Source organism: Macrosteles quadrilineatus, unplaced genomic scaffold (assembly GCF_028750875.1).
Source record: "Macrosteles quadrilineatus isolate MER2022 unplaced genomic scaffold, UCM_ALF_1.0 Scaffold_2__2_contigs__length_208266976, whole genome shotgun sequence".
Classification (NCBI taxonomy): domain Eukaryota; kingdom Metazoa; phylum Arthropoda; class Insecta; order Hemiptera; family Cicadellidae; genus Macrosteles; species Macrosteles quadrilineatus.
Window position 1 is genome coordinate 188,926,637 of NW_026542595.1, and position 20,185 is coordinate 188,946,821.

The following is a 20,185-nucleotide window of genomic DNA, read 5'->3' on the forward strand; positions in this document are numbered from 1 at the left end:
ACATAAGTACATTTACCATATACATACCACCTGCTTTGGTTTTTTTAAAAGAACATTGTGGATTAAGCTACTTACAAAGTGTTTTAAAGTCAAAATTCTATTTCCTTCGTAGTTTTTTGTAACTGAGCAAGTTGATGTGACACGAATATGTGACAGCTTAAAATAAGTCGTCCTACGAATTTAAACTAAAATTCGTTAAAAAGTAGCCACATTGTACATAAATCTTCCATTTACATCAGTGATCTCTGTTGGTGGTTAGAACGCATGTTAGAATACAACTATGTCAATTCTAAAAATAGCTAAAACCATAGATAAAATCGTTGACTATACACAGAATATACTTCCCATGTAATGTAACAATTTGAATCCAAGAAAATATATGAAGTTCAGGACCAACTCAATAGAGGGTAGTAGTGTATTAGGTTAGATAATTAAAATCCATGCCAACAGCTGATTGATTTATAACCAACACAGAATATTGTTATTAGTTGGTAGACCATCGCAACAGATTGCACCACGCTTTATGACTTCAAATTTTACATTGGATGGGAAGTCTACCCTGCGTTAATGATAAACATATTCCCTTATTAGATTTCTCATCCTTATGAAACAGCTGAAACCAATTTTTTTTTGTGTCCAGTGCACTGTATAAGACGTGTTTTGTAAACAATTTGTTTCTTGGCATCTAAGTCATGTAAAACCTCGTTTAACCTGATAAACCAATCATAAACAATAACTCGTCCCCTAGTTATGTAACCATAAAGCACGAATCATGAAATTAACCCTACAATAATAGGAACAAAATTTCGTCAACAGCGGTCAAATCACCGAACATGAACTGGACACGAAAACGAGTTCCAAGTCTACTTGTGTTGGTTTTTATATGCTAAAACTTCAACATGGGAGATATCCAGCTCCACCCATAGTCAAAACTTCCCAATGTGCCTCAGTCACAACCCATGCTATAGTTCGCGGTTTAACGCCGCACTCGTGACACCCGGGGCCTATAATTGATATCCACACCCAAATTACAGCTGAGATGCGCCTCGGTCCAACATTTGAGGAATTTCCTAATTTATCGATCACGAACCCGCGGCTTCCGGCTAGTAGGAGTTCACGCGACGCTCGGATTTGGTCTCGGGAGTAAAAATAACCTCCACTTGGTGCTTTCTGAACCTACGGTTATGCCAGTGAATGGTTGAGTGTATTTACACAGCTATCAGAAGGTTAGCGGTTTTATTCAGAGAAAAGTCAGTAGCATTTTGGTTAATGGTTCGTGAATTTACCCAGTTGTGCTTGAGGCTTTTAATACCCCCTAGCTCCATCCTGAGGTGGAAATCCCCATGAGCATTAGTGAAATATGCTATCTTTAACAATTTAAATAGCTAAATTTTTTACTATTAAATTCCCCAAACTATTTATTAACCTTTAAAGACATTATTCCTTATTCCTGGACCAATGGGAAACTAAAATAAATGCCACCTACTCACAAGAAATTGTATATCAGCCGCCATTCTGTGTTTTCACAAAACGATTTCTTATTTTCTAACGTTGTTTTTGTAAATTGAAATTTAGTGAATAGGTTTATAACGCAAAGATGTATTTTGAGAAAAAAATTAATACTTGTTTAACGTTTGATATCACAATTTACAATATTTCAAAACTTAAATAGGTAAAACTGGACAAAAATACACAACCAAAGTAAGAATCATTAGTTCGAAATTTGTATTACAATTTGAAGTTGTATTACAAAATGTAAGTAAAACGTTGCATAAATAAGGGAGAAAACGTATTTATAAAGTATACAACAATATTTGCACTCATTGTGTATAACTAACAATGAAAACAGCTGATTCTTTTACCTAATTAGCAGTAATATTACCAAATGACCACAGGTATTGTTTGATTACACTATCTTAAAATAGGGTTTCTCACTTATTTATGAACCTATTTTCAGACATTTGGTATTGATGGAATTGTAGTATAAATTTATAACTGAAACAATACCAAACCGTGTATTGTATTGTTTTGTTATTGTTTTACAAAGTTTATCATGGTTTTCTATTTTCATTGTTGATTTGTTTTTCTTGTTATTGTTATTGTTATTTATTTAGTCATAGCCTTTATTTGTTGTTAATAATTTTAGTTTGATATAGCTTACTTACTGTACATCTTTGTAAAAAGGTGTTACCGTGGAAATTAATTAATTTCATTTTTTTAACTTAAAGTTCAGAATTGTAGACATTTGGAGACACCATGTATTTGTGTTTTACACTACATTTGTGATTTTCATAAATATTTTTTATGAAAAAAAATCTAAACCTTAGTTTTGTTTCCTTTCTTTTTATGTAATTTTTGATAGGCCAATGACAAATTGCATTTGGGTACAGAATCGAAACCGAGCTGGAAATCACACCCAACCTTTAAACTTATTTTAACTTACTGTACAGTAGTTTAATATTCAATATTCATAATCGCCAGCAAATTGAAATATTAAAATATTGGAGTGAATGCAGTAGATGACAAGAATTTATTTTTCATCGTTGTAGATGTATATTAATTTTATAAGCCATGGCTGAAATAACTAACTAAAAATTTCGTTGGTTGAAGAGAATTCACCACAAAATTTGTTTCATTGACGCTTATTTTAAAAAGTATACGTTTAATGGCTGTAATCTATAAAACAGACTGTTAAAAGTATTTGAATATTTTTAAATCACTAGCAAACTTATAGGTTGATACTGAAAATTCAAAAACTAGTTACAACTGAAAAACAAGTTATAAAAGTGAAAATTATTCTAATCTTTTTACTTTCCCAAGTAGTTTTAGGGTCCTTAACTCAAATACTGGTTTTAAATTAATTGCTGGGACGTATACATATTGTTGTTATACTTATTACCAAACAACAATATTACAATACTACACTGAAAATCTTTTTTGAATAATTTACGAACACAACTTACCGTCTAACCTCAATACGCTGTTTAACCAAGTGCCGTGCAGTGCTGCTACCTAGACGGCTAAACTGTCAACTAATCTCCCCTCTCTCTCATCTTCTCTCTCTCTCCCTCTCCTCTATACACCTCCCTGCTGTGAGAGCTTTGTCATTCTGCTGTGAATGTTTGAAATGCTTTTCTTTCATACACTGATCTGTTCTCTATACATACTGCGCCAGTGCGCATCGTGTAAAATATATACACAATGTAAAAACTGTTTTAGTAAATTAATGAAATGTATAATGTAAGAAGCAGCAAGCACTGTGTTCTCTGGTAACACGGAATTAAGTTAACATGTTGAACACAACAATAAATTTTGTTTGGAGTGGAATACAATAGATGTATCCAAAAATGCAACATAGTTCTTCTATTAACGTAGTAAGACTATTACTAGTTACAAAAACACTACTTCCATATAATATCGATGACAATTATACGCAATGTATAATTTTTCTTATTACAGTAAGCCTACACGAATAAATGGATAAACTATCTATTAAAGATAAATATTTTAGAGTATTGTATACATTTTTCTTATTCACTTGTAACCAAAGGGTAAACACCAAAAGAATCTCATTTTTAGCGAATTTCCCATTTAGGGAAAATTAGGGAAAATCATTAAAATTATTGTTTTTTAAATAGGAAATAAATCTGACAATTTTCAGGGAATATTTTAGTAGAAATCCAGCCAGATAAATAGAAATTCGCTTAGTCTGCAGGTTTGCTACGTCGGGGGTATTTTGTTATAAATAATATTTCTTTCAACGTGAAGGATTTTTTGCTTCTATAACGTAAACGTTTCTGTTGTTTATAATTTGCAGCATATTTCTGTGTGTGAAATTTTGTTTTTATTTGTTTAGGATAATCGATGCTAATAGTGTGGGGTTTGGTCTTGAAGCAGAAAAACGTATATTTCAATATCATTTTATGCCAGTAGATATTTGTTTTTAATTTAACACACAATTCTTCTTATTATATTCTATTTGATTCTAAGTTGTTGTGGTCTTTTTAAATATATGTTTTACTCATAATTTGACCGATTACAGTATTGCAAAAGCCAACCAAATATAAAAAATGGTTTCAACTTAATCAAAAGTTGTTTGGGTTTTGATAATATAATTTTAACCAAAAAAGTATAGATTCTCGCAAAAATATAAATTCACACTTTTTACTGACAGCAGTCAGTGATTTGGACTTCCCACAACCTTCAACACCTGAAACTTCCGACGAGGTTTCTGGAATCGCGACCCGCCAAATTGGTGACAGATGTCATTTCGGCGGGAAGGTGTCAAAACTGAGGCGGAGGCCTCACAAGTCTTCCGGGAAGGATTTATGGTATTGCAGGTGAAGACGTGAGAAGTTTAGTGCTGGGAAACCCGGGGTTGGTAGACCTGGCGGTGTGGGAAAAAGAAGACTCAGGGTAGTGCAGACCTAGGAGACTTGGAAGCTTTGTAGCTTGTATCCAACAGGTGGAACAGATCGGACGAAAAATCAACTTCTACAATTGACTTTGTATAGTGGAAATACATCACGTGTATGGACCAACTGTTTCAAGTCTTGCTACTATTCAAGTTCAATTTCTTACTAGTTTTTCACAATATTGATAACATTACAAAACAAGTACTGTAGTGTGGATTTGTCAGTAGCTTTGTGGTGGTTTGAAATTGGACCTATCTGGCCATGATCATTGGCCATTGTTTAAAAACAGCTGATCTTCAAAACTACACAAGTCATCAACTCTATGCTATACTCTCCTAGCATTCGTGATCAGAATATTATATGTCTGTTCCACTTTTCTCACGCAAGGAATGGAGTTTATACAATATAATAGATCCGTAAGCTCAAGTAGTTATTGTTGAACTAATTTACCTTTTGTAACAAAGAAAAAAATTTTATAACTCATTACTTTTTTTAACAATAATTCTGATTTAGCAGTCATTAAATTGAAAGTTACAGCAATAACGACAAAGTATTAACAAATTTCTTTCATCGTATTTATAATTTTATTTTAAATTGAATATATATGTCAAATTACAGCTTTTCAATGAAAACAATGGTTTTGATAACTTTTAAACCGAAATAATACCTTAAAAGGAACACCAATTCATCTCACCACTAAAGATGGTGATGTAACTGTGACAGAGGTGTAAAGCCTCGTACCATGGGAGGAGGGTGGGAAACCAAAACACTTGCAAGTTAGAAATAATTGAGCACTGAGAACTAAACTAAGGTGTGTGTAACACATGCAAATTGGCATCACCAGTCTTGCGTTGGGGCTGTGGTCTGTGCACAATGAAAATTTGATTATACCCCCCTCCCCCCCCCCCGTGTGGTCTTACGTACCTTGGAGCTGCACTTACCCTTGCCGACCGAATTACAACTGGGCCTAACTCAGTTTTCAACCCCCCGCATCCCTAAGGAGAGCTGACTGATTTGAATGCACCTTCGCGCTATTGATTGTGTATGATGGAAGGGTGTGAAAGATATTCTACTGGTTTCAGTGTATTTGTAGCTTGCTCCGCTGTTGACTAGTTTAGTAGTGCTTTTATGAAACTTGTAAATAAATACAATTGTTTAGATACACTAATTATCCATACCGTCAATGAATATCTCTAATGCATTCTTTGATGATTACCTATATTAACAATTGTTATGGTAATTATGATTGTCTCACTTATAAATTAACTATAATGACTAAACTTAGAACGGCTAGCGAAAACTATTACTCATATTATTCATACAGTAATTAAAACTAGCTACTGCTCAATTGCACATCTTTCAGTCTCTTTAAACTATAGCCCTGATAAATATTGAACATTGACTTGCAATATATTTTTTAGAGCAAGATTAGTTTTAAAAATACTAAAATTTAACTTCATGTCATTTACATTTTAGTGACATAATACCCAAACAAAGTGTAGCCTACATTACACTCTTTTATAATCGAAATAGGCAATTATGTCTAGATAAGAATGTAGAAAAAATATAACTTGATTACATTAAACAAATAAAAGGAAGTTTAATCGGAAATCAAGTCTTGATATAAACACAAAGTATAGGTTTACATTTGTGTAATGTTCATGTACATGTATGTAATTTATACTGTATAGTGTGTATATAATGTGAAATTAATCACAAAAGAAGGGTAATCCTATTAAATGTTGTTCAAGGATCACAGAAATACAATTCAAATAATAGTGCAATGATGAAAGAACCACTTTTAATAGCAAACTGTGTATAAAATATAAGAAAAATTAAAAGTTTCTAGACGATTAGTGAAAGTAAACTGGTTTGAAAACTACTATAACCATACACAAGCCAGTTTAGTTAAAGTAATTAAACAATATTTTATCAGCAAATACGTATGTTATACACTTTGTACAAATAGACTTTACATGTATTAGGTACTCATCTAAGCAATGCATTTTTCCTTTGCAATCCTAAATCACTGGAGCAAATATAATTTATGTAGACCGATTAAAAAATATTTAAGACACATTCCAACCCCTTTCGGTAATTTCGGGGGCCAATTAAATTTAATAGATGGGGCAGGTCGTGATAGCTTCTTCAGTACAGCTACCTGGAAGGATTCGTTTAATGAAACATTCGGAAGCAGACAAATATTTTAATGAGCTAATAGCAAGGGATGGAATGTAGAGGGGCTGAACATTCCTTGCTGTGGGTCTACAAGTTGTGTAGTGTGGTGTTGCTACAACTACTAGTAGTCAATACAGCTCCTTTGTCTACAAATCGTTCTATAAGCTATAAGCCAGTATGGTTTAAACCCCCATATGGTATGGGTAAACCAGTACAGTATGGGTAAACCCCCATAGAGATAAGGGGGTTTTGTATGATATTAATATACAATAATTTACACTGAAGTGAATGAGCTACACTAATTAATATAACATATGTAAAGATTATACTAGTCAGGTAAAGATGTATATGAGTCATTGGTTGAAAAAAAGTTTGGATAGTGTCATTTTGTATGTTTTCGTACGTTTGCAGCCTCAAGAACTAATAAAAATGTGTTGAGGTTTCCACATAAGGTTTAAAATATTTTCTTAACCAAAACGTAGTTTAAAACTATCTAAATATACTTTGTTAAGACTTAAGTTACAAACTAAAATCGCTGCCGTTGCAGAAATCTACTAATTATATAATAAATATTGTATAAGTTATTGTATAAAGTTATTTATTGGAATTGATCTCACTACAAGCACTATTACTGAATGTTAAGAAAATATCTTGGCTAAGGTACATAAATAAGCAACTTATAAGCGTATATATAATATATATATATAAGTATATAAATAGCAGGAAAAGTAACACTTATTGTTAATAAACCTTCAAGTGTGCATAAGTTTGTATACAATATATATATTAGGAGAGTTAGATGATAATTTATCTAAAACTATTTTACCTAAAACTATACAATGATAATTGTTTTATTTGTTGTCAAATTATTTTGTAGAATATTTTGTAGAAGAAATTTGCAGGGAAGTTATATTAGAGTAAATTATGTACTTTCGCTAAAAAGGCTCATATTAGCTGGGACAGTGAATAGGGATTACTAGGCTCTGCTTAGTCAAGTGTTGCGTATTTTTCTTACTGATGTTATATTTTGGAAGAATTGTCCAAGTTTTTACTCACGTATACGATATACATTACTGTACTAAATTCATATATATATAAAAATAATTTTAAAATAATGTTCCATTTTGTAGACAGATACAACAGCCAGCAAACACCCACATATTTTCTAGGTTTAAGTTTACACAACTAATAAGTTACCATTACAATTTTTGTCCAAATTTAAGTCTATTCCGTATCAATATAACATCAATAAACAATTGTTATTCTACCCTAAACATTATCACGTTTTGCCAATATCGCCCATTATGTAGTATTATATTACTAATCTACATCTATTCTCTCTACCGTTTTTATTCCTTTATGTTTTATTTCAAACAATACTTATCAGAAAACTTATCAGCGATTTTAAAACCGCGATTCGCTCATAAAACCGCTGTTTCCCCACTAATTAGTCGCATTATGTGAAAATGGCGGCGTTGCCAGATTCTTGTCAGTTTCAGTGTTAATTGCTGTAAAATCAGTCAGGAGCTGGGAAGGAAGACGGTGATTATGGCAGACTTATTCCTACCGCAGCATGTCCTGATGTGTGATAAGGGATGAGTGAACACGCGATGAGGTCTTATCTCACCCTCATTAGGAGCTGAGGATAAGTGATAAGTCTGACGATAAGACAGGTCATCGAAGAAGCTAAGGTAACGTCGATGATCATCTACGGAGTGGCTTTAAGAGACGAACAATGTGGCAGAATATGGGTAAATTTAAATTATTTAGGTTGGCTTATTTATCTTTCCATTTGTATACGAAATTACGAAAGGAAACTCAGACAATGCCAAGAAGTATGATATTGTTTTATCCAAAAGGTTTTATAGAATTAAAAATTGTACTATTGTACTAGATTTTTCCAAACATGATTGTGTTGGGTTCACGAACTTTCTTAAGGAAAGATGTTGATCGTCAGACCAATGTCCGGACTGTAGTTTCTGTTCTTAAATTAAAAAATTAAAATAACTCTTTAACTACAGTGGTCAAGCACCACTATACTTTTTGTTTAAGGTACCTGGGCCATATCCAAATATGAACAGACAGGTGTTTACTCTCAAATTTTATTTACGTTTTTGCACATCAGTTTTGAAAAATAAATACCGACTATACCCCACTTAAAAAGACAAAAAAAATATTATAATGTCTATTTATTCTTCTACATTTTCTAACGTAGTAAGTTGCACCCTTTGCCATCATTTCAACTGTAAACCCTGGAATTACAAAATATATCTTTTGTAGCAGAAAATTTAAGTGCCACCTAAAATAATGCTATAAATCTATGACAATAATGAGTTGAGCAGTGACACGATAGAACCACCCTGTATCATGTGGCAAGCCCGTGACACAGTCTAACCACCCTGTATCTTGTCCCGTGACACGATAGAACTACCCTGTATCTTGTGGCAACACCGTGACACAGTCTACCCACCCTGTATCTTGTCCCGTGACACGATAGAACTACCCTGTATCTTGTGGCAACACCGTGACACAGTCTACCCACCCTGTATCTTGTCCCGTGACACGATAGAACTACCCTGTATCTTGTGGCAACACCGTGACACAGTCTAACCACCCTGTATCTTGTCCCGTGACACGATAGAACTACCCTGTATCTTGTGGCAACACCGTGACACAGTCTAACCACCCTGTATCTTGTCCCGGGACACGATAGAACTACCCTGTATCTTGTGGCAACACCGTGACAACCACCATGGCATAGTATAACTACCCTGTATCTTGTGGCAACACCGTGACAACCACCATGGCATAGTATAACTACCCTGTATCTTGTGGCAACACCGTGACAACCACCATGGCATAGTATAACTACCCTGTATCTTGTGGCAACACCGTGACAAAACCCGTGACACCACGCAGCTACCGGTTCAGCAGCGCGAGATTAAGTGACAACTAGAGTGTAATTAACAAATAAATAATTGAGAATCTTAGCGCTAGGCTATGCATATTCATGCGTTACAAGCTGTCAATGGCGCAGATCCCCCTCCCCCTTCTACACGACATTCTCCCCCTCTCCCACCCCCACACGCACACGCACACTCATACGCACCTTGCCTCCATAGCGTATACCTACACGTTTGACTTGGGGATTGTTCTTTGTCAAATCATTCCATAACTATCGCTGACTATGCTGAAACTAATTTTGAATAAAATAATCATGAGTGTTGGGTTAATTGTTAGATGAATGCAATTGATTGTTTTTGTTATCACTTACATTATAAATATAATGTTGTAGGCCTACTAAATTCAACATTATTGTACAAATAGCCAATCCGTATAAAATGAGAAGAGTGAAGTATTGTAAAATAAGGAAAATAGTTTTTTTTGCATTCAACTTGACAAAATCATACGTACACATACATTACTGAACAAACATCTATAAAATACCATATTTCGGTTACTGTATATTCACATGCAAATATAGTATTAAGAATCCAAACAAGGTTTTATTTTCAATTACTTAATATATCATGATTAACAGTATGCTGTATATTAGTAAATACAGTAGTACGTCAATATTAAGAGTAAGGTAGTGATTTAATGGATTTAAAGGAATTACAAAGAATAATAACTTTAGTCAGTTTTACTGTATAAGATAAATTCAATATTTTGATTACATAAAATACATTAAACGGGAACAAAGCCATAACCAAGTTCAATATGTAAGACTTGGGAAATAAAAAGGAAAATAAATAGTAATCAATATAATATTATATATAATATGCTATTATTTATAATATTATAATTTTGGAGTAAGGTTAAAGGTCAGAATTTAATTAGAAGGCAATCCGGAGATTATTTAAATTAAGAGTAGTTTAATACGTAAGTAAATTAAATATTTTAACTGTGTCATAACAAAACATGATACATGATTTTAACGAAAAACACTAGGGAAATAAACTCAGACTACTTATCCAATCCAACTAAAACAATAATCAAATTACGCATACCATGGATACACAGTTGATAATTATAAGCTCAGGCTAGTTATGAAATCCAATCAAATCAATATGCATACTATTGGTACATATTTGATAAATAAGGTATGCCATTAAACTTAATACAAATTGTAATTAAAATGGTTTTATTTACTGCCCATTATTTCAAGGAAATATACTTTTATTTATGCAATATTAAGTCCACTACCATAAAATATATACCTAACTATATTTATTATAAAACCAATTCGGAAAATATAGTCTAATTAATCTTCTCACGAATACAGAATTATTTTGATAAGCAATGTAAATTATAGACCGTATAGTTTTATTGCTCGTTAATTATCATAAAGCTTATAGAATAAAAGATAAGGTTATACAAGGAGTTGACGATAATTTTTAGTGCTGTTAGGGTACAGAAATTTCTATTGAATAGTAGATAGTTAATAGAAAAACTTTTTAACTAGTTAATAAAAAAAGAGCTTGACGCATTACGAATTTCGTATTCGAAGACATGTAAGGTACTAGGCTACATTATATTTACAGTTTTATTACGAGTATATTATTGTTTATCGATTTGGAATGCAGCAGTAGTTATACAGTATGATGAAAAATAGGAAATAATAAATCCTGAAGTACGCTAAATTTAAAACACAGACAATAAAAGAACTGTAGATGATTAATTTTATTCTTAAGTTAATTTGGTATTCTACAGATTGTCAATTTGTCCAAAGTTGTGAGGGAAGTCTAAATAAGTAACTAATAAAGAATAACTCAACAATATTTAACGGTTTTCCATTGAGTTTGATTTACAATAATTATTGTTTGTACAATGTACTACATAAGTTACAGTAGTACAGTTTTGTTTGTACACGTATTCATATATTCCCACATAGCCCAGTGGTATGTGTATGATACGAGATATGACATGATACAGCAGCGTCGCTACGTCGTGACGTGACGTGACGTGTAGGAGATGTTTCCGTGGACGCGACGTTGTATCAGATTGAATGACAAAACAGCATCGATCGAGTGTGACCCACTGCGCGCGGCCCAGCGGTGTTTTTCACTTTTGGTCGAAGGTGGTATTAATTGTAATAATACGGGTCTAATAGTATTGTAATAGCTCGACAGCGAAGTGAAGTTTAAATCAATAGAAGATCGGAGTGGCGTTGCCAGGCTACAGAGAGGGGGAGGGGGTGAGGGGCGGGCCCGGAGAGACGACCAATGAAAGGGCGAGCTGCGTGCTACGTCACGAGCGGCCAATGGCAGGCGGGGGGAGCGAGGAGAGCTCAGGACCGCCAGCGCCAGTCGACAGGCACTCGGCATGCATTACACATGAGCCGGCTGCGCGCCGTCCGTTCGGTCTTTTACAATTTAGATCAGTGTAGAGTGTTATGGCTACGACGACTTACATGCCAGCTAGTACTGCCGTGTCTTCGGAGTTAGACGGTTCCGGTGTCGGAGTGATGAATATAGTGAACGCGAGTATCGGTGGCGGAGGGTACCACACCAGTCCGTCGCCGAGGTCGGCAACCGAGGGTGAGATGAAGTACATGCCGCCGTCACAGCACCATCACCACCACCACCACCATCATCAGCTGCCGTCATCACCTTCGCCTAATGGACACACAGTGAGTCTATCAGCGGGGGTAGCACACAACCCCTGGGTATCGCTACAACCCGGAGCCACCGCGGACCCGTGGGCGGCCTCCATGGGCATCCACAACCATCATCCGCACCACCACCACCCTCACCAGACCGCCACGGTGGACATCAAACCCCCGGACATGCACAGAGGCCACCAGCAAGGTATGGCGTCGCCCCACACTTGGCACGCTCCCGTCGTGTCCAGCTACAACAACGGCGCCGGGTCACCTCTACAGCATCACGCTCACAGCGCCTACCATGCAGCCATGAACGGTATGTTGGCACACCACCACCAGGCCAGCCCGGCACAGCTGCATCACACACTCAGGGACATGCAGAACCACAGCCCTTCGTACCCGCCCGGCCAGCACCCTGACGCGCCTTCGGGAGGCGAAGAGGACGCCCCGACCTCCGACGACTTGGAAGCCTTCGCCAAACAGTTCAAGCAGAGGAGAATAAAGTTGGGGTTTACGCAAGCGGATGTGGGTCTCGCACTGGGTACTTTATACGGGAACGTGTTCTCACAAACAACGATATGCAGATTCGAAGCGTTGCAGTTATCGTTCAAAAATATGTGTAAACTGAAACCCCTGCTCCAGAAGTGGCTTGAAGAAGCGGACTCTACGACGGGATCCCCTACGAGCATCGACAAAATAGCGGCCCAGGGGAGGAAGAGGAAAAAGAGAACGAGCATAGAAGTGTCGGTGAAAGGTGCCCTAGAACAACACTTCCACAAGCAGCCTAAACCCTCAGCGCAAGAGATAACCTCCCTCGCGGATAGTCTACAGTTGGAGAAGGAAGTGGTCAGGGTATGGTTCTGCAACAGAAGACAGAAGGAGAAGAGGATGACGCCTCCCAACACGTTAGGACCTCAGGACGGGATGTTGGACGGACAGATGAACCCCGGCGCCCACGGACTGCACCAGTACCATCATCAGGACATGCACGGGTCACCCATGGGTCCTCACTCGCACTCCCACAGCCCGCCCATGCTGTCGCCCCAGACGATGCCCACCCACCAATCGCTTGCGGCTCACTAACGTTTAGCCCAGTGGGATATTGAATACTCACGACATATCTCCAAGATGCAACGAGAGTACGTGTAACCTGGAAGCCCAGTGTGCCCTCGCCGGACACCCCGACTGCTCAAACCCCGGAGTGTGGAGGGGGAGGACGCACGTGGGGAGTGATTTGTGTGCATAATTAATAAGAATTCATCGCATATGCGGCCGGACAATGTTTTAAAGATGCCGCGTGCCTTGTTTTCTTATGCCTGGAGATTAGATCGTGAGGATGGACATTTTCAATTCCTGCTGTGTCGCTACCGCACCCGCGGGTGCCTATGGACATTTAACAGATGTAAATAAAGTGTATCGTAAATATTTGTGAAAACGGTGTAGATTTGTTCGGGGGGAATAAGATCGTTTATATATTCGATGTGTATTTTCTAAAGGGGACTGTCTGTGTTTATAGACGCTGAATATAGAAACTGTAAATATTTCCGCTAAGTTCCGGTTACCCTAGGACAGACTATATCTCCGACAGTGGCCTATAGTTAATGTTTACCACCATTGGACATTCCAGTAAGTACAACGGACATAAATTATTGCCTCTCGAAATACTTAAAGATTTTTCCCGATTTTACGGCTTTGGTATTTTTTGATAACCCGATCGAAACATGATTCCTTGACGGCGAAATCAAAGCGAGTTTTGGACCGTAAACGTTAGTCGAGGTACAAAAAGGGGCCAGACACGATAAGAATCTCGGCCAGCCGAGGCCAGGTATCGGAGGGTGTGGGTCCACAAAGGCACATCGCCCTGTCCGACCTTCTACAAAGGGCCGACTAACAATGACTCCCTTTAGAAGTGTCAAAACGAGAATTTTATGGCACAGACCCTAGCCAGCACACCTGAGTTCCTCGCTCGGAATTCCCTGAGTATAAATCTTGACTTCGTCCAGGCCCGAATCCGAAAAACCTTCTTAATTCGAAAGATAAATTACACCCAGAAACTGTTGCCGGAATAACAACGTCATCAGCTTCTTACGGACCATCGAAATCGAGTACAAGTGTTTCTAAGCCCCCCAGAACAGTGACAGTGTTTTAAATAAAATTATTTTTGTGAAACATCAAAGTGCCCAAGATTGAACCCTGCAGGACGCCGTGTTTTCATCGTCTGCAGCATCGTTCTCAAGGTAGGAGACTTCCATTTCTCCTAACATAAGATACTCCAATCCAGTGTAGTGGCCAGTGTTGAGGTTAGGTCTGTCCTTAGGAGACCTAAGTCATACCAAAATAGATTGTGATCTTGTGCATTCAGTGATTTTGAAGTATATATGCACAAACCTTTTAAATCCATCGTTTCATTTTGAATGTTTTTCCAATTCATTTTCGTTACGAGTCAATGTTTCAATAAGTATGTGTTCATTCTGCAAATGAACTTCTAAATTAAAATGTACATTTTATCAAGCAATATTCAGATAAAAATAAACTGCCCATACACGTAGATGTTATAGAAATATTTGATTTAATTTAGATTAAATCGCGTTCAATCTCTTTGTTTATTCATATAAAATATACGTCCTACAGGCCTATCAAAATATTTAACATTTTCAAATTTAGAATTTTATTTGCAGTTACCTAATATTTCATTGTAATTCAATTTTTAATGTACTATAACGCATAACAGGGTAATTTATATTGTATTCAGATCCTAATGGTTTAAATATGGTCTTGGTCAGTTTAGAGTGTTCAAACGCATTAATTTTATGAAAATATTGTTTTAAGATCAAAAATAGTAAATATTACCTATTAGTATTTGTTATTTAAAAATAGATAAATTGTTTGTTTTGTTGTTTCGATATGATTTAAGGATAGTAAAATAAGATTTGTTTTAAAACGCTACAATACACTTAATTTGTAATGATTAAAAATTTGCAAAATAATGCAACTTATTAAGCTACTGTAGTTAACATTATTTCAGACGTTTAACTTAAATATAAAAAAATGGCATTTGGTCAAAAGTTTTTTGTCAATAAAACACCGTTTATAACACAATTACCTGAGTTACAAGTGGGACGTGTATTAAGGATTTTTTTTTTTAAATTAAATCTTTTGTAGGCCTATGCCAAATATTTTTGAATAACATAAGCGTACACAAAATTTAAGTTTTAAACAATTTGTTTATAAGCACAAACATATTTTTTGTTATTTTCCGTAACTAGTAAACCGTCATAGCAGTTCAAATTATAATCGTTAGTTGATTAAAGATCTTAGAGTAAAATCTACTAAACGTGTAAACTACTGTACTTGTTTTCTACAGATCTTCAAACGTCGTGGAAAAATATTTGATTCAACGTTAACGTCTAAATTATACGTCTTTTTTCAGTATATGTTCTTATAAAATACATTGAAAATTTAATTAAATAAAACAAGCTCGGTTAGGCAAAAGTAGACTTAAATAAATCGAGTATACAGCATTAGAATGATTATTATAGGGCATTATTTAATTTGGTATAAAACAGTGTGTAGCAAGAGTTGTGATGTTTTAGTCATTTAGATTAGCTTTTCAAATGTATGTATTATTAACTTATTCGTTAAGGTTTTGTTGTTTTATTTGTGATTATAACTCAATATCACTAAACCCTACAGGACTGACTTTACTTCATATTGTATATAATACAGTATATAAATGCAATCATCAACTGAATTGTAAATATAGTATAGTGCGAAGCCCCTGTGTACAGTAGTTTCTTAATATCGATTATTGTATTTTTGTTTTCCTTTTCCCTATTTGGGGGCTTCGTTTGTGTAACAAAAGAATCTAGTTGATGAGGGATTTATTAAGAAATAAATATTGTGTTTTTGTCATAATACGTCAATCAGTGTATTTATTTGGGCACCTTCAACAGCCGGCCTATAGTATGTTCTAAATTAATTTGGTTTGATAGAAAAATTATAAAATGTGTATTCACCATATGGCTTCAAGTAGCCTTTTTATGAGCAATGCTTCTTTAACTTATAACATGCTGATGCACTAAAATGGTTGATTTTAGGTGTTTTAAAGTAATTTTTATGTTGAACCATCAAAAAGTTTAAAAACATACTTAGGCGTGAGCCAAATTCCTACAGATTTATAGCATCAAAGCTAAAAAAAAAAAACAGAATTTCACTAGAATTTGAGTAAACACTTGACTTGTTCAAAGACAAATTATTGTTGAAATAATTTATTTCAAAGTGTTCAAAAATTGACAATATCTTATTAATTTGTCATACTAAAATAAATGAGATAAGAACATAACTCTATCTTAATCTTATGTGAAACAAAAGAGAAAAGTTCTAGATTCTGAGGTACCTATATTTTGAAACAGACTGTATGCCGAAATAAAAAAATATTCAGGCGTATTGATGACTTTGTTTTACTCAATTTGAGATCAAACTCTATAAAGGCTATGTTTCAAGTGTGCAGACAAAAGAGAAATTCAAACAATGTTTTGAAACAGATTTAAACTGCTCTTGGCCCAATTGAACAATATGAAGGCTTATTGATGACTTTTAATGTTTAGTGCACGAGATCACAAAACTATCACATTTTTATGTCACACAAAAGAGTTAGATTTCTTCTGTATACATAAACAGACTTCTGAGGACCTGTCAATCTTTGTAATAATGATACAAAACTTTAAACAAATAATTGGTTTACAAATAATGTAAAGATCTCGTTAGCAATTCTAGTTAGATTCGTCAGTTTGAACTGTTAGTTTACAGCCTAAAGGTTAATCATTTTTACAATTAAAACAAAACTTCTAAATATTTTACTTTACCTCTCAGAAAAGTATTTAACAAGACAGTGTTCAACAATTAATAGGTAAAGTATATATTTTTAGAAGAAAACAAAGCAGAATATATTTTTGTCTGAAAAGTTTGTTTGAGATAAAACAAGCCCTACACAAAGTGTCTAGCGTAGTTTACACGTAAAAGTATTTTTCATAAAAAATGCATATATTGATTACATGGAATACAACTAACATGGCCATTTAATGGCGACTATGGTGCAAGAAACAAATCATGTTAAATGGACTGGTTTGACAAGGTAATATTTTCTAAGTTTAAATAATAAACTGTAAAAAAATGTATGACAAAGTTTCTTACGATTTGAAGTTATGAAAATGAAGAGGACATAAATGGAGTAGGTACTGTAGCTTTTGTCAAATATCAAATTATTCACGACACTTTCTAGTTTTTTACATTATTTTAGACGACAAGAGAAATATATCTAGCGAAATCGTAATATGACATGTGTTCCTTTAATTAATTTCGAGCGTAAAATTCAACCAGTTTGGATCTTGATGGTTAACGTGAATGGATTATCTAAGATAACTCAGTCTCATTCCTAAAATTGGATTAATGTTCTTAGTAAAAGACAGGTTAAAGTCAAGAAGAAATAGTATCACATTTTAAAGAAGGATGCCATAGTTGACGAACAATTAATGTTACATTACATAATGTATTGTTATTCATACACGCTTTTATTTTAAAATCAACCACGCACACTTTCATAGGAAGTAAAATTTACGCACTTTCCGTATTTAGTTTTATATCATCAACAAGCTATATACACACACTTTCTAAAAGTAATTCCAAAGCATTATCCGTGAAGATACATAATAAATTCATAAAACTAATAAAACCTTACATAAACACTCCATGAAACCGTGTTGCTGTCAAGAAGCTTTAAACCAAGGAGATTATTAATAAACAAATCGTCATTGAAGTTTATGATGCAACTGTAAAAATCAATGCCTACGCTGCAGGTTTATATGCTCAACTTGATTACGGTTGAATTTATAGTGTAATAAACTGAACCAGCCACAAGGCATTCTCTGTAGTACATGTACTCATTTTATTCATATCTGGTCTTTGGGGGCCGAGCTTTGCTCGTAGAAGGGAGGATTTAAGCAGCCTTAAGTACTAGCTTTGGTTGAAAATTCACATTTTCCAGTTTCTGTATATTATTTTACATGTCACACTTTAAACTTAAGATATTTCATTTGTATTTACAACGCATTCATGGTAGGCCTAAAATAACCTATTTACAATATAAAACAAAAAAAGTAAAATAAAGTGATCTTTGTAAATGAAAATGATTTCGTATGGTTTAACAGTACAGCCTAATATTTGTAAAGGGGGAAACATTAATTTAAATTATAAATTAAGGAAAAGGAAAGGGTTTGCAGCTTATAAATTAAAGAAAATCGTATAGGCACTCGTCTTTTGTGTAGTGTACGGTTATTTTATATTGTAAATACAATGATCGTTTTTGAATTTCTTTGTTTATGCTAACACTCTACACAAAAACCTGGTTTGTTCAATAAATATTTTTACAACATGATTTTCATGAATACTCTTAATACTAATAAAATATCGATACATACAACCCAAATACTAAATACTCTAAAAATAACCATTTGGGAAACAAAAGTACTATATTATGCCGAAGATTGTTTTCCAGAACAATGAAAGTTTATTGCTGACTTCAATTTGCGTAATACTTTGAAACAGTCAATATAAGACATTTAGACACACAGAATAACAATTTGGTCGTGGACTCTAGGCGTCTAGCTTACACTCTAGCATGTACTTTTGCACCCAAGATGCCCAGACACCCAGTTACACCCAGACACCCAGTTCAATCGCGCACCCAGACGCGGTTGGCGGGCGGTACGCGTGCTCTCAATCATAATTATGAATGAACACCGTAACAGATCCAGCCGATAGCAGTCGACGAAATTTCGAAACACATCCAAGCGATAATGATCAGCCGGAAACTTGGGGAGTGGACGGGCAACTGAAGACGGACAGCCTACCCGGGGCAGGTGCTGCGGAGGACTTGAAATACGCGATCCCAGATAAGAAGTGTACTACACGAAAACCGTAACGAAAATTATGAGAGGCTAAAAGCAGCTGATTGTCCAGTTGACACTAGAATTATCACTTCGGCCTCTAATTTGGCCACCTGCTCACAACCGCTTTTTTACTCCGGTTTAATCCGTTTCGTAGCAGAGTGATTTGGTAGGTGGATTGTCACTTGCCTTGGTTGGGAAAATAATTTATCCATAATGAAAATGGTAACGCGTTTGGATAGTAAACGTATGGAAACAAACTACTAGGAAAGACTAGAGATTTCGTTTGCAACGATACATTAATCAGGTAGAGGTTTATTCCTTGATATTTCATTTTGTATTGTAGAAAAATGTTTTGGTTGAGATGCATTATCATTAAAAAGTTGTTGGTTACCAATAATATCATAAATTATGAGTGAAATGTAACATTATATTGATGAACTTAGAAAGGTCTTATGCAGCGAATTCTAGTTTGCAAATGCGTCCATAGCAGACATTGGCTGATCTGTTTAATTTTATCTCGAATGTTATGACAATCCTCAACTAAACGAATTGTACAACCAATACTTGTGGAAAATTGTGCAATTTTGCACCTTCAAAAATATTTCTACTGCTAGTATCTAGTATATTCAGTTGTAGTTGGACAACATAAACATGTTTAATTTTTAATTGACGATTAGGGTTACATTTTATTAGTATAAATACTGTTAACTTAGGCCTGAATGACGAGAAAATGTATTCTAACTGTACACTAGTGTTTAATACTTTAAACTTAGGGTGCATAGTCAATTTCCTGATAAAGGCAAGAAAATAATAAATAACCAAAATGTTCTGTTTTCCTATTTTTTCCTAACGGTTTGAAAAATATTACATTGCTCAAAACCTAAGCTAATGTTTCACTATTGGATCAGCAGAGTCGCAAACTTATTTTAAATTAAAAAAAAAACAAGACAAAAAAGACTAGAATATATTTTTAATTTCCATACGGATTGTCATGTCTAGATTCGTATTCTGTTTCGTCAGCTTTATAGTTATAAAATACC

At 34.9% G+C, this 20,185-nt stretch overlaps 1 protein-coding gene across 1 annotated transcript; it reads left to right on the forward strand.

The window, feature by feature from the left end:
• The first annotated feature begins 11,902 nt into the window (after positions 1-11,902).
• On the forward strand, positions 11,903-16,115 carry LOC128986659 (POU domain protein CF1A-like). Its single transcript, XM_054407134.1, has one exon. The coding sequence runs from the start codon at positions 11,989-11,991 to the stop codon at positions 13,279-13,281; it is 1,293 nt and encodes a 430-aa protein (XP_054263109.1). The 5' UTR covers positions 11,903-11,988; the 3' UTR covers positions 13,282-16,115.
• Positions 16,116-20,185: the final 4,070 nt, after the last annotated feature.

Bases quoted from the DNA above. Each gene is read 5' to 3' on its own strand.
- LOC128986659 (XM_054407134.1), top strand. From the start codon at position 11,989: ATGGCTACGACGACTTACATGCCAGCTAGTACTGCCGTGTCTTCGGAG.